A 24382-nucleotide genomic window follows, 5' to 3' on the forward strand; every position below is an offset into this window, starting at 1 on the left:
AGGCCAGACCCCTCTTTGGGCAAGGCCAAATCCTGTACCGCATATTAACATGCATGGTTATTGTGAGGAATAAATGAAGCGATGTCTGAAACATGCTTAGCACAGTGCCTGGTACATAGTAAATGTTAGTGATACTATTAGTATTGCATAATATGTTTATAGTAAAATAGTACTCTTATCTTGTTGGTTTTAATATCAGAGTTATGGAAGGAATATAGAATCAAGCACATTTCCATGGTCATTGACCTTTGATCAGTGCTTCAGTCTGGAATTCTGATTCTTCTTATGCGTCTTTCCAGTATTACGCGTGTGATAGAAAATGCATTGGCTTTCCTTGCATTCTAACATATCGTTTTGAAATTCAGCTTTAGTGATCATCCCCTATTAGCCAGCAGGCTACTATATAACACTTGGAGAAGGCCTTATCCCAACTTAAAGTAACAGCTTAATTTTTTTTCTATGTAGTTACGTTGGTTTACGCAAATCATTTCACAATATAAAATTTATATTAAAAGAGTGGTTCATAACATAATATAATAAAAAATCATTAAAAAAAAAAAAAGAGTGGTTCAGGGGCACTTGGGTGGCTCAGTCAGTTAAGTGTCTGCCTTCGGCTCAGGTTGTGATCTCAGGGTCCTGGGATTGAGCTCCCTGCTCAGTGGGGTGTCTGCTTCTCCCTCTGCCTGCTGCTCCCTCTGCTGTACTCTCTCTCTCTCCCTCCCCCCCGCCTCTCCTTCCCTCTGTACCTCCCCTCTTCTCTCCCCGCCCCCTTGTGCTCTGTCTCTGTCATCAATAATCTTTAAAAAAAAAAAAAAAAAGAGTGGTTCATAGGAGTGCCTGGGTGCCTCGGTTGAGCATCTGACTCTTGATTTTGGGTCAGGACATGATGTCAGGGTCCTGGGATCGAGCCCTGTGTTGGGCTCCACATTGAACAGGGAGTCTGCTTGAGGATTCTCTCTCTTTCCCTCTCCCTCTACTCTTCCCGCCTCCTCCCCCCACCCCCCCGCGCTCGCATGTTCTCTTATCTCTTTCTCAAATAAAATAAATATTTTTTAAAAAAAGAAGAGTGGTTCATAGTACAGTCTGCAGACTGGTTTGCATAAAAATCACCTGGTTCCCTGGTTCCCTTTTTGTTTTCTAATTTTCATTTTTAAAAGTGTAACATTATATACTTATAAATTTTAAATAGAACAGAATATAAGTAGATGAAAATAGATGGGAGTACAAAGAGAAAAGTATGTGTCCTCTTCCCTCTAACCACCATTTCCACTGTCAGTAAACAGTTAGCTGTTTTGTTGTGTGTTCTTTCAGAAAATTTTACTGCATGCAAAAGCATATACTCAGTCTTAAACATATGCAGGCCCATACACACTGGATTCTGTAACTTTTTTCCATTTAAGAATAAGTCTTAGACTTCTCTAACAGCATATAGAGGTCTCCAAATTCTTTTTTAATGACTATTTAGTATTTCGTTCTATGTATGTACCATCTCTTTTTAGCCAGTGTTAAAGATCTGTAGATCTTTAGCTAGTCTTTAGATCAACTAAATTTTAGGTTGTTTCACTTTTTTGCTAATATAAACAATATTGCAAGGAACTCAGTTTGTTTTACTTATTTTTTGTATATATATTTGCACGGGAGCACCAAAGTTATCCATAAGATAAACTCCTAGCAATGAAATTGCTGAGCTAAAGAATATCTCCTTTTTCACTTTGAGTAAGTATTTCCAAATTGCCCTCCCCTTAACATCTACACCTACTGAATCTCTTACCAGTAGTTTGAGAAGGCCTATTTCCTCATACTAACCCCCAGTATTGGTATTTTCAAATTTTTTAGTCTTTGCCAATCTGATCTTTAAAAATTGATGTTACATTGTTTTACTTGACGTTTCCTTAATTATGGCTGGGGATGAACACCTTTAGTACATTAATTCACTAGTTATTTTTCCTGACCTGTGAAATGCATATTCATGTCCTGTGTCCATTTTTCATATTGAACTATATATTTTTTCCTAGTGATTTGCAAGAGTTTTTAAAATATTAAGAAAACTGCGCTGTATTTTACACCTTGCACAATTTTAGTTAATTATTGGCTTTTAAAATTATTATTATTTTCTTAAAGATTTTATTCATCTTCTCAAGAGCGAGAGAGTGTGCGTGCGGGGGTGTGTGCGCGCAGAAGCAGGGGTGGAAGAGGCAGAGGGAGAAGCAGACTCCCTGCTGGACAGGGAGCCCTATGCAGGACTCAGTCCCAGGATCCTGGAATCATGACCTGAGCCAAAGGCAGATGCTTAACTGACTGAGCCATCCAGGCGCCCCTCAAATTATTTTTAATTGAGATATAATTCACATACCATAAAATTCACCCCCTATCATATAGTGTACAATACAGTGATTTCTAGTATATTTATAAGATTGTGCACTACCACTGTTTAATTCCAGGACATTTTCTTTTTTTTTTTTTTTTTTTTTAAAGATTTTATTTATTTATTCATTCGACAGAGATAGAGACAGCCAGTGAGAGAGGGAACACAAGCAGGGGGAGTGGGAGAGGAAGAAGCAGGCTCATAGCGGAGGAGCCTGATGTGGGACTCGATCCCATAACGCCGGGATCACGCCCTGAGCCGAAGGCAGACGCTTAACCGCTGTGCCACTCAGGCGCCCCTAATTCCAGGACATTTTCATCACACCAAAAAGAAACTCCCCTTTCCTACCCTCCAGCCCCTGGCCACCTATCTTACTTTTCTGTCTGTAGAATTCTGTCTGTTCTAGACTTTTCGTGTAAATGGAATTATACAATATATAGCTTTTTGTGTCTGACTTCTTAGCACATTTTCAGGATTCATTTATGTGGTACTGTGTAGCACTACTTCTTTTGTATGACTGAATAATATTCCATTATAGTTAGGTCATATGAGAATTCAATGCTTAATTTTCTGAGGAACTGTCATAATGTTTTCTAGAGTAAGTGTACCATTATACATTCCCACAAGCAGTATCCATCTTTCTGAGTACAGCCATCTCACTGTGCTACTGTTTGTCTTTGCTGTATGTTTTAGTTTTTGTCAACTATTCACATATGCACATGCAGATATATGTTTTCAGATTTAAGCATGCATTCGTTCTATACACTTTATGAAGAAAAACTGTGATCTCCAGCTCTTTCCCTCCCCCCTTCCATTTCCCCTTTGCCACATATTATAACAACTTTTAACCAGTGGTTCTCAACCAGGGCATTTCTGCCTTCAGCAAACATTTGGCAATATCCTGAGATTTGTTTGATTGTCACAATTAGGTGTGGGAGGGAGGGCTGCTATAGGCATCTCATGTGTAGAGGTCAGGGATGCTGCTTATCCTGCAATGCTGGGCCAGATCCCCCACAACACTTATCTAGCCCAAAATGCCAATGGTGCTAAGGTTGAGAAATCTTGCTTTTAACTAACTCTTTTAATGTTTACTTCCACATCTTTGAGGAACTTGCTGCTTCTTAATTTTTCAGTCTTGGGCATTATCTAACAAGTTATCCCTACGAAAGATAAAGATTTAGCTCATTATTTCTCTCATTCTCCTGTCCTCTCAGTGTAGCTCTGTTGTAACTGTGGGGAACTCATTTTTCAAATTTGTTATTACTATGAATGACCATGGTTCATTTGAAGCTTCCCTTGTTTGCCTGAGGTTCGTGATTAAAGGATTACTTTTCCTTTCCTGAATATCTTTTTGATTTACTTGGAGTTCATAATTGTCCTTTTTTCCTTTATTATTTGCTTTATACTTTAACTTCTGTAAATTCTCTGTCAGTTGTCTAAATCTCCTTGTAAGTCTTCATTCATATCAATTTCATTTTCCTACGAAACGGGTTCCTGGAGCCTTTTGACTTTTACTCCAGTCTGGACTGTATTGTCCTCTTTACCTGGTATACACTTTACTATCTTGGGCTTTCCCTTCACTCTTATCCTGGGGTTCCCTTTGTCTTTTTCCTGCATGGATCTGTTTCCTGTACCTATAGCCTCATTCTTTTTTACTAGTATTCTGAAATTCCACTGTGATATTTCTTGGTATAGGCTTATTTCCTCCATTGTGCTGGGCACTAGGTGGACCTTTTTGATTGAGAAACTCATGTCCTTTAGAATGGAAAATTTTCTTGAATTGTTTCTGTTAATTCAGCCTCTCCATTTTATCTGGTCTTTTATTATTTGTCTTTTATTTATTTGGTCTTTTACTATCTGTCTTCTGGTTGTTTTATAATTTGGATGTTGGAACTCTTGGGGTGGTCCTCTTTTCTCTCCCATCTGTCGTATCTTTTTCCTTTTGCTTTACTTTCTGTGGTATTTTCTCAACTTCATCCACCAGTCTTTTTCTTGAGTTCCTAATTTCTGCTGTTATATTTTATATATCTAGCTTTTCTGGTTTTCAAAGTGTTCTTTTAAAATAGATCCTGGTTGGGTTTTTTTTTTTTTCCCCTAGAAACAACATCTCTTATATTTTTGAGACTATTAATGATAATTTACTCTGTTTAAAGTTTTTTTTTTTTTTAAGATTTTATTTATTTGACAGAGAGAGAGAGAGAGAGCACAGCAGGGGGAGCAGCAGGCAGAGGGAGAAGGAGAAGCAGGCTTGCCCTGAGCAGGGAGCCCAACGTGGGGCTCGACCCCAGCATCCTGGGATCATGTCCTGAGCTGAAGGCAGACACTTAATGACTGAGCCACCCAGGCTCCCCTGTTTAAAGTTTTTTTTTTCCTTTGTATATTTTGTGTTTCCTCCAAATTGTGCCCCCCCTTTTTATATTTCTTTATTTTGATTTCATTTTCATGTTAGTGGAGTTCCTCAGATGTCTGATAATCCTCCCCACCCCCTTATACTAAAGAAGACAAAGGAAAGGAAATAAAATATGAACAGCTCTGACTTTGTGAGTAGGGCTAGTTGACTATGAACTTCACTGAACCATTCAGTTGGAGAACCTCCCAAATCTGTACCTCTTAAGTCTTTCTTCTTAGGGTGGTCAAATTCCCTAGAGAAAACTCTTCTGGTCTCTCAACTAGAGGGCTGGCCTAGCATTCTGGTGGCCAAGAAGGGAAGAAAAGCTTCGAGTTTCAATGTCCAGTAAGAAATACTTAATTTTCCTGTTTTCAGTATGGTATCCCTCCCCTAACCCTCACTCCAAACCACAGTTGTGCTTGGTGGTTCTCAAGTAGAAATCTCTTATCCTTTAAAAAAATAAATCTTCAATAAACCTTACAGCATAAGAAGGAGAAGGGATCTGAAGATGTGACTGCTTCCAAGTCACAATCAGTTAACTTTTTATTTAACTTTCAACTTTCAACTCAGTTTTTAACTTTCTATTTTGAAATAATTTCAGACTTATAAAAAATGTTTCAAAAGTAGTTTCCATATACTCTACCACCTATGGGAAGGTTTTTAGAAGAACAGCTTTCCTGGGTCATGCCCTCATAGATTCTAATTGGGTCAGTCTGGGTTGAGGCACAGGAATATATTATTCCAAAATGCCCTTAAGTAACAGTAACGTGCATCCAGGTTAAGGAACCACTTCCTTAGAGACTGTATAGATTAAGAAATTTTTACTCAGAGGCACCTGGGTGGCTCAGTCGGTTAAGCATATGCCTTGGGCTCAGGTCATGATCTCAGGGTCCTGGGATCAAGCCCCACATCAGGCTCCCTGCTCAGTGGGGAGTCTAATTCTTCCTCTCCCCTCTACCCCTTCCCTCTGCTTGTGTGCACTCACTCTTGCTCTCCCTCTCTCTCTCAAATAAATAAATCCTAAAAAAAAAAAAAAATCCCTGGTTTAAAAAAAGAAAGAAAGAATAGAAATCTTTACTCATTAGGGGTGCCTGAGTGGCTCAGCCATTAAGCGTCTGCCTTCAGTTTGCGTCATAATCCCAGGGTCCTGGGATTGAGCCCCGCATCGGGCTCCCTGCTTGTGTTCCCTCTCTCGCTGGCTCTCTCTCTGTCAAATAAATAAATAAAATCTTAAAAAAAAAAAAAAAATCTTTACTCATTAAATAAAATCATTTATTCATTCAATAAAAATTTATTGAGCAATTATAATTATTAGACACTGTGCTGGACACTAGAAATAAAGATGATAAGCTAAATGAGTAAAATTGCTTTTATTAAATAGGTAAGACAGAGGTGAAGACAAGGAATTATGATTCCCTTGGATAAATGCTATATTAGAGCTATACAACAAAGGGAACTCTTTCCTTCAGCCAGGAAAATTAAGAACGGTTTTATGTCTAAGTTAAAAATTTGAGCCAGCACTTGAAACCTAAGCCTGAATGGCCCAAGTGAAAAAGTATGTTCTAGTAAGAAAGGGCAGCCTCCAAAAAAGCAAGAAGTTATGAAAAGTTATGATATTCATGGAGTGGTCAGAAGATCGATGTAGTGTGGTGTATGTAATAGGCAGTGGAGGGAAGTAAGGTTGGAGAGGTAGGTTGAGGGTGGATTTTATTTATTTTTTTAAAGATTTATTTATTTATTTTTGGAGCACAGGGAAAAGGGACAAGGGAGAGAGAACGTCAAGCAGACTCCCCGCTGAACACGGAGCCTGATGTGGGGCTCAAGTTCAGGATCCCAAGACCGTGACCCAAGCCAAAATCAAGTGTTGGATGCCCAACCAACTGAACCATCCAGGCACCCAAAGGGTGGATTTTTAAGGCCTTTTATGCCTTGATGAGTTTGGATTTTATCATTTAGTCAATGGGAACAGTGGGTTAATGTAATAGGGAGTCATCTGTTCAAGCACAATGTTTTATTTTTTGGATGAAGAAAATATAGATGGTAGCAAGGGATGTGACCTTTAATAAGGAAAATGGAAACAGGGAAATCATTGAGCAGGATATCACAACAATCTGATTGAGAAAGCAGGAAGGTCACTATTAACATACATTCTTGCTATAACTACCCAACAAAAAAAATCATAGTCTTTAGTAGAAATAATTGTTTGTAACCCTTTTCCTTTGTTTTATTTTTTCTAGGTTTGAAGTCCTGAGTTTTCTCATGTTGTGTTATAATTCTGCTATTGTGTATATGCCTGCTTCATCTTACCAGTCTCTTTGTCGGATGGGCTCCAGGTGAGAAGAATAATTATCATTAGCTTTCATATTCATTTATTTGACAAATATTTATTGAGCACATATTCTGTGGCTAGGTGCTGTTCTAATTTGTGGCGATATAGCAGTAAACAAAACTCAGGAAGCTTACATTCCTGTAGGAATCCATACCATCCCTCATGTATCATGACTTTTGAAAATATTTCAGCATTAAAGAAGTATTTTCTAGCTGAACATCAAGATAAGCCAAGATGTCATAAGTTAGGGTGGTTTAGTGATACACCTAATCACTGTCTGTATGCCAGGTTTTAGAAATCACTTCGAGAGCTTTGAATAAATAGTCCTATATGTGGAGAAAGTCTAAAGGAATGTGAATTTTTTCATTTATATATTTTACAAATAACTGTGCTTTGGATAAGATTAACAGAAGTGCCACTTATCTGTATGTCTCATTTGTATTTGTGTATTCTAGTCTTTACTAAATCAGAATTTCTAATAATTTGGACAGAGCTGAGCTGAAATTTAAATGTCCATTATAGAAAAAAAATTCAAGTAATATAAATCAGTTTGGAGCCAGAGTAGCTTTTGCATCACAGAATTTCAATTATAGAAGGAACTCTGAGTTCTTCCTGTCCAACTGATACTGACTTGAGGAAACTGAGCCCCTCCAAAAAGGTTAAATGCTGTATTAGTTTTCTGTTGCCTCATAACAAATTGCCACATACCACGAACTTAGCAGCTCAAATAGCACGCGTGTATTATTTCCACAGTTTCTGTGGGTGAGGAGTCTAGGCATGCGTTAGCTGGGTCCTGTGCTTAGGGTGTTAGAAAGCTGTGGTTAAGATGTTGGCTAGAGGTACAGTTTTATCTGAGGCTCAGTTAAGGTATTAAACACTTTTGTTGGCAGAATTTAGTTGTTCTAGTTAGAGGACTGAGGGCTTTAGTTTCTTGTTGGCTGTCTGCTGAAAGCCAGCTTCAGCTCTTTGTCTCCCCAACATAGGCAGCCTACAGCATGGTAGCTTGCTTCTTTAAAGCAGAGAAAGAGTGAGAGACTCCAGCAAGACCTGCAGTACAGTCTTCATATAATCATGTACATGTAGTCATGGAAATCGCATTATCTTTGCCTTATTCTGTTGGTTGGAAGCAAATCACAGGTCCCACCCACACTCACTAGTAGGGGATATACAGGATATGAATACCAGGACAGAGAGATCATAGGGATTCATGGCCCCCCCAAGAGACTGTCCACCCACAAATTCTTTGTTCAAGTTCATGCTGTTGTGTTCCTGGGAAGAGAGTATGGTCCTATTTATAACAAAACTGTTTTGCTAATTGGGGAAAGGCCAATCTAAATTAGCTATAAGTTTGATTTTATAGATTCTCTTAAAATAGCTATATTATTTTCACTTGCCTTTAATAACATGATTAATGACTAAGAAAATTCTTGTCTCTAACCTGGTTACTGTTAACAAGAGAGTACACTATTTAAGCACTTATTGCCTATCTACAGATAAGTCTATAAGTGACTATTGTTGATTCATTAAAACAAAACCTGCCAAATCTCTAATTTTTGTGGCACTACATGACTTTTTTGAAAATAGATTTTCGTAATAGCAAAAATGATGATAGAGTTTAGTCATCCTCACACTTTTGTTCATATATCCCCTAAAGAATTTTAAAATCTATAAAGCTCTCACACATTATAAGTTCACATTAAAATTTTTCATTTTATCTTAAATAGTTGCAAATGGTATGATTTCTAGTATGTAAATATTGACATAATAAAATAATTGTTAGGTTAGTATTTTAATTGTGTATAATGTAAATACTGACCGTCATCCATATGAAGAATAGATGAACAGGCTTTTATAGTCTGATATTATATTATTTTTCTCCTTGAAATTGATCTTCCCTACCACTTTACTCACATAATTTTAACCTAATGTCAAATTATGCTTACAAGTCTTTTTTTTTTCTTTTTAAGTTGTAGGTTTTATTTTGTATTTTTGGGGTTTTTTGTGGGTATTTTGTTTGGTTTGGTTTGGTTGGTGTTGTTTTTAAGTAGACTCTGCATCCAACATGGGGCTTGAACTCACAATCCCTAGATCAAGAGTCGCGTGGTCTACTGACTGAGCCAGCCAGATGTCCCTATGCTTACAAGTCTTTTTTTTGATCTCTTAGTTGTCTATCTCTGCTACAAAAGTATATATGTAAATTGAGATTTTAAAAAAAATTTCCAGAGATCATAGTGCACTAAACACTGAAAAATTTCTTTTGGACTCACTTACCATTACAATTATTCTTAACAAATTAATTGATTAAAATAATTTAGGTGCATTACAACTTTTGATAGTTTCAACATAACTTTTCCAGAAGCATCTCTTAATGAGATGAAGACAGAATTGTTCTGGCACTTTAATATAAAAATGGCCTCACAGGGACGCCTGGCTGGCTCAGTCGGTAGAGCGTGCAACTCTTGATCTTGGGGTTGTGAGTTCAAGCACTGTGTTGGGTATAGAGATTGTATAAAAATAAAATCTTAAAAAAAAATGGCCTCATAGACATCAGGTATTTTGAAATGTCCTTTTATTTGTTCTGAGATTTCTGTATCTCCCACTAATTCATCCTGATAAAATTTGGGACGTGTAAAAGTTATACATTTCTTTTCTAAAGAGGGGGAAAGATGACAGATACAGCTATTGAGAAAAGTTGTTGCTTTTATTGATATAGTTCTTTAGAGTGTATGCTTTGTGAGGGCACAGATTTTATTTTTATCTTTTTGTCTGTTCATAACTGTATGCCTAGGCCCAGGACAGTGACTGGCACATAGGCAGGTACTCAATATATGAGGAATGAATAACTGAATAAATGAATTTATGAAAGGAAAAATGTTTAACGAATCAGGAAATCACACTTGGTAAATGCCGTATTTTCCTAGGGTTTGTGTGAGTGGGTTTCCACGGCAACACGAAAAACACTGGAAAGAACTCTGTGGTCGAATAGTATTGGATCCCCAATTCATGGTGCAACTTCTCACAGGGATTTATTATGCCATGTAAGTAGATAGACTATGAAACTGAGTGAATTCTTATAACGCTTGGAAACTTATTATTTCTCTTTTTTCCTTATTAGTTGCACAACACTGAATCTTTTGTTCCATGATGGACCCATTATCTTCTTTTTCTAATATTAATTCCTTTTAATATTTTTTTAAATGAATATACACTTGTTATTTAAAAGCAGTATAATAGGGGCACCTGGGTGGTTAAGCATATGCCTTCGGCTCAGGGTGTGATACCGGCATTCTGGGATCGAGCCCTGCATCAGGCTACTTCACTGGGAGCCTGCTTCTTCCTCTCCCACTCCCCCTGCTTGTGTTCTCTCTCTCGCTGGCTGTCTCTCTCTCTCTGTCAAATGAATAAATAAAACCTTTAAAAAATAAAAATAAAAAAAAATAAAAGCAGGGGCACCTGGGTGGCGCAGTCGTTAAGCGTCTGCCTTCGGCTCAGGGCGTGATCCCGGTGTTATAGGATCGAGCCCCACATCAGGCTCCTCCGCTATGATCCTGCTTCTTCCTCTCCCACTCCCTCTGCTTGTGTTTCCTCTCTCGCTGGCTGTCTCTATCTCTGTCAAATAAATAAATAAAATCTTTTAAAAACATTAAAAAAATAAAAGTATAATAATGATTAAAGACAATTTTGAATTGAGGTACAATTGACATATAAGATTGTGTTAATTTTAGGTGTACAACATAATGATTAGATATATTTATATTGTGAAATGATCACCACAGTAAGTTTAGTTAACCTCCATCACTACATACAGTTAATGAATTTTTTTCTTGTTCTGTGAACTTTTTAAAATCTGCTCTCTTAGCAACTTTCAAAAATACAATACAGTATGGTTAACTCTAGTCATCATACTGTATATTACATTGCCAGACTTATTTATCTTACAACTAGAAGTTTTTACCTTTTCACCACTTTCACTCTTTATACCACCCCCCCCCCCACCTCTAGTAGCCACCAGTCTGTTTTGTGTATCTGTGAATTTGGGGTTTTTTCCTTTCAGATTTCACATGAGTGAGCTGTAATAGTATTTGTCTTTCTGTCTGACTTACTTTACTTAGCATAATGCCCTCAAGATCTGTCCATGTTGTTGCAATTGGCAGGATTTCTTTCCTTTTTCATGGCTGAATAATATTCATGTATGTGTGTACACTATATTTTCTTTACCCATTCATCTGTCAGTGAACACTTATATTGTTTCCATGTCTTGGTTATTGTAAATAATGCTGAAGTGAATGGAGTGCAGATATCTTTTTGAGTTAGTGATTTTGTTTCCTTTGGATATATACCAGAAATGGAATTGCTAGATCATATGGTAGTTTTATTTTTAGTTTTTTGACGGACCTCTATACTGTTTGCCATGCTGTCTGTACCAATTTACATTTTCACCAATAGTGCACAGGATTTGCTCTCTCCACATCTTCAGCAACACTTATTTCTTGTCTTTTTGATAAAAGCCATTATTCCAGGTATGAGATGATATCTCATTGTGGTTTTGCTTTGCATTTCCCTGTTGATTAGTGATGCCAAGTACTTTTTCATGTACTTGTTGGCCATCTGTCTGTGTTCTTTGGAAAATGTCTATTCAGGTCCTCTGCCCATTTTTTAATCGGATTATTTGTTTTTTAAATGTTGTATAAGTTCTTTATATATTTTGGATATTAACCCATTATTGGCTATATTGCAAATACCTTCTCCCATTTAGTAGATTCTTGTCGTTTTGTTGGTGGTTTCCTTTGCTGTACAAAAGCTTTTTATTTTGGTGTTGTCTCAGTAGTGTTTTTTTGCTTTTGTTTCCCTTGCCTGAGGAGACATATCTAAAAAAATGTTGCTAAGGCTGATGTGTGAGAAATTACTGCCTCTGTTTCTTCTAGGAGTTTTATGGTTTCAGTTCTCACATTTAGGTTTTTAATCCATGTTAGGTTGATTTTTGTGTATGATGCAAGATAGGGGTCCAAGTTTCATTCTTTTGCATGTAGCTGTTCAGTTTTCCCAACACCATTTATTGAAGAGACTCTCCTTTCCCAGTTGTATAATGTTGGCTCCTTTGTTGTAAGTTAATTGACCATGCATGTGTGGGCTTATTTCTTGGCTTTCTTCTGTTCCATCTGATCTATGTGTGTTTTATATGCCAATACTATACTGTTTTGATTACTATAGCTTTGTAATATAGTCTGAAATCAGGAAGTGTGATGCCTCCAGCTGTGTTCTTTTTTTTTCTTTTTCTTTTTTCTTTTTTTTTTAAGATTTTATTTGTTTATTTGACAGAGAGACAGCAAGAGAGGGAACACAAGCAGGGGGAGTGGGAGAGGGAGAAGCAGGCTTCCTGCTGAGCGGGGAGCCCGATGCGGGGCTCAGTCATGACCTGAGCCAAAGGCAAGACACTTAATGACTAAGCCACCCAGGCGCCCCATGTGTTCTTTTTTCTTAAGATTATTTTCACTATTCAGGGTCTTACGTTGTTCCATACAAATTTTAGGATTATTTCTATTTCTGTGAAAAATACCATTGGAATTTCGATGGGGATTACAGTGAATCTGTGTATTGCTTTGGGTATTATGGACACTTTAACAATATTAATTCTTCCAATCCATGAGTACACCATATCTTTCTATTTATTTGTTTGTTTTTCTATTTCTTTCATCAGTGTCTTTATGAAGGTGTTGTACAGTATTTGGTCTTTCATCTTCTTATTTAAATTTATTCCTAGGTATTATCTTAATGCAATTGTGAATGGAATTTTTTTCTTAATTTCTCTTTCTGATAGTTCATTATTAGTGTATAGAAATGCAACAGATTTTTGTATATTGATTTTTCTGTCGTACAACTTTACTGTATTTATTAGTTCTAACAGTTTTTAGTGACATTGTTAGGGTTTTCTATAAATATCATGTTATCTGCAAATAGAGACAGTTTTACTCTTTCTGTTCCAATTTTGGATGCCTTTTCTTTTTTCTTTTTTTTTTTTCCTTTCCTTTCCTTTCCTTTCTTTTCCTTTCCTTTCCTTTCCTTTCCTTTCCTTTCCTTTCCTTTCCTTTCTTTTTGCCTAATTGCTGTGGCTAGAATGTCTAGTACTGTGTTGAATTTTTAAAAGTGGGAGAGTAGGCATCCTTGTCTTGTTCCTGATCTTAGAGAAAAAGCTTTCAGCTTTTCACCATTGAGTTTGATGTTAGCTGTAGGCTTGTCATATATGGCCTTTATTATGTCAAGGTATGTCCCCTCTACACCCAGTTTGTTGAGTTTTTATCATGAATAGATGTTGGATTTTGTCAAATGCTCTTTTTTTTTTTGCATCTATTTAGATGATCATATGCTTTTTATCCTTTATAATTATTTTTTTTTTTTAAGATTTTATTTATTTATTCGACAGAGATAGAGACAGCCAGCGAGAGAGGGAACACAAGCAGGGGGAGAGGGAGAGGAAGAAGCAGGCTCATAGCAGAAGAGCCTGATGTGGGGCTCGATCCCAGATCGCCGGGATCACGCCCTGAGCCGAAGGCAGACGCCCAACCGCTGTGCCACCCAGGCGCCCCTATCCTTTATAATTATTAATATGGTGTTTCACATTGATTGAATTGCAAATTTTGAACCATACTTGCATCCAAGGATAAATCCCACTTGATCATGGTGTATAATCCTTTTAAAGTATTGTTGAATTTGGTTTGCTAATATTTTGTTGAGGATTTTTGCATCTATGTTCATCAGTGATATCGGCCTATAATTTTATTTTCTTGTAGTGTTCTTGTCTGGTTTTGGTATCAGGATAATGCTGGCCTTGTAAAATGAATATGGAGGTATTCCCTCCTCTTCTATTGTTTGGAAGAGTTTGAGAAGGATTGGTATTAATTCTTCTGTAAATGTTTGGTAGAATTCACCTGTGAAGCCTTCTAGTCTTCTGGACTTCTGTTTGTTGGCAGGTTTTTGATTAGTGCTTCAATTTCCTTACCAGTAATAGGTCTATTCAGATTTTCTGTTTCTTCGTGATTCAGTCCTGGTAGGTTGTATGTTTCTAGGAAGTTATCCTTCTTCTGTGTTGTCCAGTCTGTTGGTGTATAATTGTTCATAGCCCTTTTAGTACTTTTAAGTAGCCAAATATAACTAGTCAATAAATTGGAGTCTGGAAATTGGTCTGGCTTTCTTTCTGGAAAACTGTCTCTCTACGTAGTTCATAACCCAAGTTTTCATGAATGCATTTAAATAGATTACCCTAAATATCAACACATGATAAAAACTAATTTGTGAAGAGACATCTGTAAGCTATTTTAAACATTAGTATTTGAAATCTTCATTTTGTCTTTTGTGTGTTTTTTTTTTTTTTTTTTTGAGTATGCTCCACGCTCAGTGTGGAGCCCAGTATGGGGCTTGAACCCATGACCCTGAGATCAAGACCTGAGCTGAGATCAAGAGTCAGACACTTAACTGACTGAGCCACCCAGGTCCCACTCTTCATTTTGTTCTTGTAAACAAAAGTAGGATAGTTTAGAAATGAAATGATGTAAAAATTAATGTGAAAATCTTGTTTTAGAACCAAAATAGTAGGACTTGAAACAATAAAAACATTATTGTTAAAGATTAGAAATATTTGTTTAAGATAATAAATAGTGTGCTTCTCCACAGGTATAATGGGCAGTGGGACCTTGGCCAAGAAGTCCTTGATGACATTATTTATAGAGCTCAGCTAGAACTCTTTTCTCAACCACTATTGGTAAGTTATTATATTTATTCTTTATTAAACATACTTGTGCCTGAAAGGGGCATTAGTGAGTGAAAGTATTCAGTATGGAATATATGAGGCAATCTAAATCATTGAGGGAGAAAGGTTTATTCCATAACAATTAGTTAACTGTTGGAGAGAAAACAAAATTGATTTAGATCCTCTACTACCACATATCAAAATAAAGTTCAGGTAAATTAAAGAATTAAATGTTTTGAAATCCTTTAAGAAAAGAAAGAGGAAAAGGTTAGAAACGTTTACTCAGATTTCTAGAGATGGAAGGATTTTCTAAGCTTAAGTGATGGGACAAGTCACTAAAAAAAGGTTGGGCTCTTTTTTTTGACCGCATGAGCATCTAAATTCTAAACCTCCAGTTTTTTTTTTTTTTTTTAAACAAAACTAATATGTATTGCACAAATGGAGAAAAAGATTCTCCACAGGCAAGACAAGAAAGCCAATTAATATTTTGTTCTATATAAAAAGATTTCATACTCTTCCACAAAATAAACATATTTCTAAAAAATAAATATATATCTAAAAAATCTTTCCGTTACCAGTAACAGTATAACACAACTCTGAACATCCCTTTGTAGAAGCAGTTCAGTAATGTGTGTTTGTTTTCTTTAAACTGGCATCCCATGTCTAGCAACACATCCCAGAAAACTTCGATTTTTTTAAAATGTATTATATAAGCACATTAGTGTTATTTCTAATTGCAGAGGAATCAAAACAAAAGGTGTTTCACAACAGAATGATAAAGTTTATGTTTACGTGATGAAAATATATATTCAAAAATTTATACTAAAGAAAAATTCTTGATTGTGTTAAGTGGCTAGAGTACAACTATTTTTTAATCTGGACAAGACAGAAGCAACATACAAAATGCTAATGGTTGTCTAGGTGGTTCAACTGTGTACAGTTTTTCTTTGCAATTTTTGTGTTTTCTAAGCTTTTTGTAGTGTTATAATGGTATTTTAAGAATATTTATTTTTTTTACTTGTAACACTTTAAGAGTACAATTTTTTAACCAAGTTTATTTGACAGATACATATCATATTGTAGATTTTAATTACTATTATATTAGTTTACAATTTTTTTTAAGATTTACTCATTTTTCAGAGATAGAGGTAGCACAAGCAGGAGGGTCAAAGGACGAGGAAGATGGATTCTCAGTCACACTCTGTGCTGAGTGCAGAGCGTAATGCAGGGCTTGACCCTGAGATTGCGACCTGAGCTGAAACCAAAAGTCAGACACTCAACTGACTGCACCACCCAGGCACCCCAAGAGTACAGTTTTGTTTTTTTTTTAAAAGATTTTATTTATTTGTTTGACAGAGAGAGAGACAGCCAGTGAGAGAGGGAACCAAGCAGGGGGAGTGGGAGAGGAAGAAGCAGGCTCCCAGCAGAGGAGTCTGATGTGGGGCTTGATCCCAGGATCACGCCCTGAGCCGAAAGCAGACACTTAACTACTGCGCTACGCAGGCACCCCAAGAGTACAAGTTTTAAAGCTATTTTCTTTGTATTATTTTTTATATTTTAAGCTAACTATAAATTTATTGAGGTAGCATTTACAGTAATTCTTTGCTATTTGAATTTCCATTTTTTTCCCTCATGTCAGCATGCTTAATTTTATTCTAAGGGTTATATTAAAACAAATGGATAACAAGTTAAAATAATTACATCATCATAATAATACTGTGCATTTGTGAGACTCCGTAAATTCATACTTTTCTCCTTGCAACAGTCTTACAAATGAAGTAGAGATGGCATTTCCAAGGTAATCTAGGTAAAGATATTAGTAATCTCTAGCCTAGAGCAAGCCTTTGTTATGCAGGGTCTTTGAGGGATCCAGCAAACAATTCTCCTTTATTAAAATCTGGAGCCAGGTGATAGATAGATAAAATAGTTGGCAGGTAGAGAAACAGGCATCAGCTTTATTCCTGATTAAAGCTAAATTGAAAGACTTACCTCCCCACCCCCTGGTCTAGATGTTGGAACAGCCCCCTGGAGAAGTTTGAGTTGGCGGAGCTGGCACACTTGTCCAGGTTGCTGCATTTTACTTGTCCTTTCCAAATGGAGAGAAAGGGAGAAATACAATTCTCCAGCTCAAGATCTTTGCTAGCTTAGCACTACCCATTTAAGAAATATGCATCAGTTGATGATAATTACTTTCCTCTTTTTTGTGGAGGGAGAGAAAGTGGTGGGACAAAATGCCAGACATGTTTAGGGAAAATTTCTCCTTACGGAAACAAAGGAGTGAAAAGAAGGCTAGTTTTTTTTTTTTTTTTTATGAGAAATAAAATTTTGCTTGTTATTTTTCTTTTTTTTAATAATTTTTTATTATATTATGTTAGTCACCATACAGTACATCCCTAGTTTTTGATGTAGTGTTCCATGATTCATTACTTGCGTATAACACCCAGTGCACCATGGAATACGTGCCCTCCTTAATACCCATTACCGGCCTATTCCAATCCCCCACCACCCTCCCCGTCTGAAGCCCTCAGTGTGTTTCCCAGAGTCCAGCCTCTCATGGTTCATTCCGCCTTCTGTTTATCCCCCCTTCATTCTTCCCTTTCTTCTCCTACTGATCTTCCTATTTCTTATGTTCCATAAATGAGCGAAACCATATGATAATTGTCTTTCTTTGCTTGACTTATTTCACTTAGCATTATTTCCTCCAGTCCCGCCCATGTTGCTACAAATGCTGTGAAATTGTTCTTTTTGCTGGCTGAGTAATATTCCATTGTATATATGGACCACATCTTCTTAATCCAGTCATCTGTTGAAGGGCATCTTGGCTCCTTCCACAATTTAGCTGTTGTGGACAATGCTGCTATGAACATTGGGGTGCATATGGCCCTTCTCTTCACTACGTCTGTATCTTTGGGGTAAACACCCAGTAGTGCAATGGCTGGATCATAGGGTAGCTCAATTTTTAACTTTTTAAGGGACCTCCACACTGTTTTCCAAAGCGGCTGTACCAACTCGTATTCCCACCAACAGTGTAAGAGGGATCCCCTTTCTTCACATCCTCTCCAACATTTGTTGTTTCCTGCCTTGTCAATTTTTGCCATTCTAACTGGCGTAAGGTGGTATCTCAGTGTGGTTTTGATTTGAATTTCCCTGATGGCTAATGATTTTGAACATTTTTTCATGTGTCTGTTAGCCATTCGTATGTCTTCATTGGAAAAGTGTTCATATCTTCTGCCCATTTTGTGATTTAATTATTTGTTTCCCGTGTATTGAGTTTGAGAAGTTCTTTGTAGATCTTGGATACTAGTCTTTTATCTGTAGTGTCATTTGCAAATATCTTCTCCCATTCTGTGGGCTGCCTCTTAGTTATTTGACTGTTTCCTTGGCTGTGCAGAAGCTTTTTATCTTGATGAAGTCCCACAAGTTCATTTTTTCTTTTGTTTCTCTTGCCTTTGGAGATGTGTCATGAAAAAAGTTGCTGTGGTCGATGTCAAAGAGGTTGCAGCCTATGTTCTCCTCTATGATTTTGATGGATACCTGTCTCACATCGAGGTCTTTCATCCATTTGGAGTTTATCTTTGTGTATGGTGTGAGAGAGTGGTCAAGTTTCATTCTTTTGTATATAGCTGTCCAATTTTCCCAGCACCATTTATTGAAGAGACTGTCTTTTTTCCCACCGGATGTTTTTTCCTGCTTTGTCAAAGATTAGTTGCCCAAAGAGCCAAGGGTCCATTTCTGGGTTCTCTATTCTGTTCCATTGGTCTATATGTCTGTTTTTGTGCCAGTACCATGCTGTCTTTGTGATCACAGCTTTGTAGTATAGCTTGAAATCCGGCAACGTGATGCCCCCAGCTTTGTTTTTCCTTTTCAACAATTCCTTGGCGATTTGGGGCCTTTTCTGGTTCCACACAAATTTAAGGGCTGTTTGTTCCAGTTTTTTGAAAAATGTCATTGGTATTTTGATCGGGATAGCATTGAAAGTGTAGATTGCTCTGGGTAGCATAGACATTTTAGCTATGTTTATTCTTCCGATCCATGAGCATGGAATATTTTTCCATCTTTTTGTGTCTTCTTCAGTGTCTTTCAGGAGTGTTCTAGAACATAGATCCTTTACATCTCTGGTTAAGTTAATTCCGAGATAACGTGTGATTTTTGGTGCTATTGTAAATGGAATGGATTCCCTAATTTCTCTTTCTTCAGTCTCATTGTTCGTGTATAGAAATGCAACTGATTTCTGAGCATTGATTTTGTATCCCACCACATTACTGAATTGCTCTATAAGTTCTAGTAGTTTGGGGGTGGAGTCTTTTGGGTTTTCCATATAGTGTATCATGTCATCCGTGAAGAGAGACTGTTTGACAGTTTGACTTCTTCTTTGCTGATTTGGATACCTTTTATCCCTTTTTGTTGTCTGATTGCTGTTGCAAGGACTTCTAGTACTATGTTGAATAATAATGGGAGAGTGGGCATCCTTGTCTTCTTCCTAATCATAAGGAAAAGGCTTTCAGCTTTTCCCCATTGAGAATGATACTCGCTGTAGGCTTTTCATAGATGGTTTTTTGCTTGTTGTTTTTCATCTGAAGAATCAGAAACTTCTAAATTTTCTTTAACAGGGTTCAAATGTTAAACAATTTTTCTTTCTTTGAAATGCCTTTTCTCTTTGAAAGTGAACAACTTTAAGGAATCTGTGGGGTATGTGATTCACATTTTAAAAGCAAATACTCATTTTAAAAGCTGCCTAAAGGAATACAAAACAGGGGTGCCTGGGTGGCTCAGTCGGTTAAGTGTCCAATTCTTGATTTTGGCTCAGGGCATCATGGCTGTGAGTTTGAGCCCTGTGTCTGGCCCACACTCTGGGCATGGAGCCTGCTTAAGATTCTCTCTCTCCCTTCCCCTGCCCCTCCCCATAAAAAAAACAAAAACAAAAAAAACCAGAACAATGGAGGTACAAACTTTTCTGACGCATTGTGTACTTTTATATTTTATGGTACCACTTTATATATATATTGAAAAAATTATGGAAATGTGAAGTGTAAAATAAACATAAATTATATATTCGGTGTATATATGTACAGACTTTATATTATCATTTAGGTTGCCAATGCCATGAAAAACTCATTACCGTTTGATGCTCCCGATTCTTCACAAGAAGGCCAGAAAGTACTTAAAGTGGAAGTCACTCCAACAGTGCCGAGGATTTCTCGGACTGCGATTACAACAGCTTCAATCCGTCGTCATAGATGGAGGAGAGAAGGTAAGTGTAAAATTCCTGTAGCTCATTCATGGATTCTAGCAAATTCATCACTGTTTTTATAGACTAGGTTAACACATGATATTTAGTACTCTATATAATTAAACTAAACTAAAATGATTTAGGTTTTAAATACAGCGCTAGAAATGTGTTTAAATGCCTGAATTTATTTTGATATAGATAAAGATATATATATTTTATAAAATAGAAAGATGTTATTTAGACTGCTCTATGAATGTTAAAACAAAAAACAAAAAATAAAATCAAGTTAATGTTTGTCTTTTTTTGAACTAGTAATAAGAATAAGAAGTTTCTTTAAGCCTTTATGATGGGAAAAAAGGTGCATGTATGAGCACTGTGGGAAAAAATTATATAACTGACCAAACCATTGGTGAAATACAAGCTATCCATGAAAGAGTTGATTATTGTATTTTCGATTTTTATCTTTGCTTTTCCTTTTTTTGGAGGTGCTGAATCCAGCAGTATTTTGTAGGACTTTGGTACTTGAATAGTCAAGCTGTCTTGCCTAAGATATATTAATTGCCACTTTAATGATCCCTATTTTCCTGTGCTATTCATTTGCAAACCTCACATTGTTCATCTGCCGCCTAATGTGTGTGCATGCTGTGCACACACATGTAACTATATAAATAGTATTTGTGTTTTTATCATATCCATATATACATTCTCTTATCTGCCTGGGTCAAAATGCTCAGAAAAGAATAGAGCAGCACAAAAGCACTAAAATTTTATATGTTGAATCCCAGATGGCTTTGACTTCTCAAACGAGGCTGACTCGAGTATTCCTGGCTCCCCGATCCAACACGGCTCCACTGACCTAGGGATCAAACGTGTTCAAGAGGGGGAGGTGCTGGTGCGCAGGACCCCTGAGCACGGCTCACCGGAGCCCAACTCAGCAGCAGCCACAACAGAGGGTAGGACAGAGATGAGGAGGCAGAAGTCAGTGAGGCAGTTGCTGGAGAAGGATCCTGGCTCTCTATCCCCAAGCAGAACATCTTTTCATTCTAGTGTGTGTTTCCACTATCCCAGGGTGTATTAGCTCCTCCTTGCAAGGCACACCTCCCCATATGCCTAGCGCCAGGTCAGGTACAATCTTTAGTTAACCATTTGTGCTGGCCTGGAGTCTGCATTTTGTGTAATCAAAGAACAGCTTGGCATGGCTACTAACAAGGCAGAGGCCTGTCTCCAAAAGATCTGCAAATGCTTGGGATTTTTTCATTACTGAGCATGTTTATTCTAACATTAGGAAAGGAAAAATGCACCCAATGGACATGAGCCTTTTAGTCAATATAAATTAATCTCATTTATAAAATAATATATTCCTTAAATATATGTGAAGAAAGTTTTAAAACATTAATAGATTATCTATGAGAAATTGGATAAAGTGGAGCTGGCCGATTTATCTCTAATTCCAGGTTGGTCAGTTAACAAGAATTTCTTACCTCTTTGACAGCGTACACCAGTATTTATCACTTTTACAATCTGTGGGTCAAGTTACTTGGGTCTAACTAGTGAACTACTAGCCTCTTTCTTCTATAAATGTGTTATACTGGTCCACACTACATTTTGTCATTTATTGTAAATAATGATTGTCTTCTGTAGCTCTCAAACAGAAATTGAAATGTATTATTTAGAGTTCAGGTATCCTAGTAGATCCTTGTTTCTATAGTGTAGGTATCTCAAAATGAGAATTTTTTCCCCCCAAATCACCACCACCACCATCACTGCCACCGTCACTACCACATCTGTAAAAGAACACTTCTCTCCAATAGAAAACTATTTATTTGCTGTTTTACATGTGATGCCCATAGGAATTGACTTTGTGAAAGAGGGAACTGTAGCCTAATAGTTTTTCATTATTTAATATATTGCTACCATGGAACCTTTACACTAATTAATAAAATATAGCAAATAGTTTTAAAATAGGTTATATATTTTTACTTAAGACCAAACATATATGTAGCAGTTACCTTCCACCTTAAGGAAGTCTCTTGCTCTTTGGTGCATTAGAAATTTGAGCATGCTCAGTAAGAATCTAAATCTACCTTCTGTTCCCTTGCCCATTTGCCCACATTGACCTTAACTTCATTTAACAGTGTTGCATGTGCATGATCTAGGGACCCAAAGGAGTTGGTGCTTTTTTACAGAGATCCTGTGAAAGATGCAGCCTTCCCTTTTCATTTTCTATCTCTTTATGTTATCCCTGAGATAGTCAAAAGGCATAAAAATAAGTATATGAATAGATGTCAAACCCAGAGTTGGCCTAAATTGAACAACAGCCTGTTTTTCAACATTCCTGAGGACTAAAGGAGCCAGCCACTTGATATATCTACTACCATTGTTAGAATGTTGGATTATTTGTGCTAAATGTAATACTATGTTATCATAATTAAGACTTGATGAAATTCTAGAGTGTGGGATTAGGTTGAAACATTTCTTCCAATTCATCAAAAGTCGTATACGTTGAAAAAGGAACCAAAATAGTAGTTCTTTTAAAATATCCTATTAAGGGGTGCCTGGCTGGCTCAAGTTGGTAGAGCGTGCAGCTCTTGATCTTGGGGTTGTGAGTTCAAGACCCACATTGGGTGTAGAGATCACTGAAAAATAAAATCCTTAAAAAATAATAAAATATCTAATTAAATATTAAAATATATTCTAATTAAAAATTAAAATATCGTATTTTAATATCTCCTGTCACTGATAAAAATTTAAGTTGGTTAGGGTGGGGTATCACCACAAGGAAAGAGGAGTAAATTCTTTCAGTGTGTTTGAAGTTTCTCAAAAATTACTTTGCCTTTTAATCTAGATTAATTTTATCATTAAATCAATATTAGTAGAAGCTAAATCTATAAGGAAAGGCAGACTGAATAGAAAAATTCATTAAAGGGGTGCTCATTGGCTCAGTCGGTTGAGCACTGTCTCTTGATTTTGGCTCAGGTCATGATTTCAAGGTCCTGGGAATGAGCCCTATATCAGGCTCCCTGTTTAATGGGGAGTCTGCTTGTCTCACTCTCCATCTGCCTCTTCCTCCACTCACACTGTCTCCCTATCCCTCTCTCTCACTCTCCCTCTCTCTCTCACACGTAAATAAATAAATCTTTAAAAAGAAAGAAAGTAAGCTCATTAAAGATCCTTTTTGGTTATCTTCCGTATAGATCATGAGTAGTAGTGTCACCCAGGGAGAAAATTAGAAAGGAAAAATGTTGTAAGACATAACTGCCTTTTTATTCTTTGAGGTTTTTTAAATGGAAGGAAATAACTAAAACCTATGTTTTAGTAATTCTGAAGTTGGCTGGAGCTTTTGTATTGACATTAATATTTGGTCTTTTAAAAGAATTTAGTATGATGGTTTTAAATCATTAAAATTATATTTGTTATATGTTGAAATTGAAGGGAGACCATAAGCCCATCACATACCCTTATCCTGATTGTCAAGTAACATTTTATTTGTGACTTTTAAAGTTGGATTTAAAATTATTGCCAAACCGAGGACAATGCCTGTGATTATAAAGTATTGTCAGTGTTCCACTGTATTGAAAGAGCATTTCTTATTACATAAAATATCAGCAGATTCTCTTGCATGGTGGCTTTTATGTTATCATCATCTCTTTTATGGCCATATTGCTTGGGCATCAGACCTGCATGAGGCAAGATTTAGACGCTAGCACTAAATCTCTCAGTCTCCTTTCCTCAGTAAATATAGATGTATATCTGATGATACATTTCTGTTCACTCCGGTTTTGTATTACTGATACAATTGTGAACCAGTAAATATCTTTTCTTGGGCATTTTGGAGTTCTTTATAGTAACTGTAAATAAATTGCTGAGATGATACCATATGAATATAATTTAAAGTTTCATTTTGAGTTACATTATATACTCTTTTGAAGAAGGGGTTGAGAGAAGTGGTGCCAGCTGCATTTTCATATGGCTTTGCATGATGGTTGAAGATTATTAAACTGCTGGATATAATAACATGCCTTTTGCTTTAAAGATAGCCTTATTTGTTCTTCTTTTGAAAGAAGGAAATAGCTAATCCATATAAGAAAATATATCTAAGAAAATATTTTTATTTTTCTAGGTACTTTGTTAAATAAAGATTGTGTTTAAATATTTTATGTGTATTTTACTTAGATAACCTGTATCTCAAAGTAATATTTGTTTAGAATTCTTTCCTAATATTTTACCTTAACTGTAATATTGATATCTGTATGTAGATTCAGATTAAACTGTCTTGCAGTCTGGCAAACATACATAATGATGTAGCAAACTGCTGTCTGTTTTGA

The 24382-nt window shown here is 36.5% G+C and overlaps 1 protein-coding gene across 6 annotated transcripts in view; it reads left to right on the forward strand.

Moving 5' to 3' along the window:
• Window positions 1-24382, forward strand: part of FAM126B (family with sequence similarity 126 member B) — an 84229-nt gene that overhangs the window by 50963 nt on the left and 8884 nt on the right. For 5 of the 6 annotated variants that reach the window (XM_008687341.2, XM_008687340.2, XM_040642084.1 and 2 more), the window contains 5 exons: window positions 6992-7087; window positions 10005-10121; window positions 14752-14839; window positions 19919-20078; window positions 20843-21010. In XM_008687341.2, the coding sequence (XP_008685563.1) occupies window positions 6992-7087; window positions 10005-10121; window positions 14752-14839; window positions 19919-20078; window positions 20843-21010 (629 nt within the window). The remainder of the gene's footprint in view (window positions 1-6991; window positions 7088-10004; window positions 10122-14751; window positions 14840-19918; window positions 20079-20842; window positions 21011-24382) is intronic. The other variant, XM_008687343.2, reaches the window with a different exon arrangement.

The sequence above is a fragment of the Ursus maritimus genome, unplaced genomic scaffold (assembly GCF_017311325.1).
Source record: "Ursus maritimus isolate PB19 unplaced genomic scaffold, ASM1731132v1 scaffold_1, whole genome shotgun sequence".
Lineage (NCBI taxonomy): Eukaryota > Metazoa > Chordata > Mammalia > Carnivora > Ursidae > Ursus > Ursus maritimus.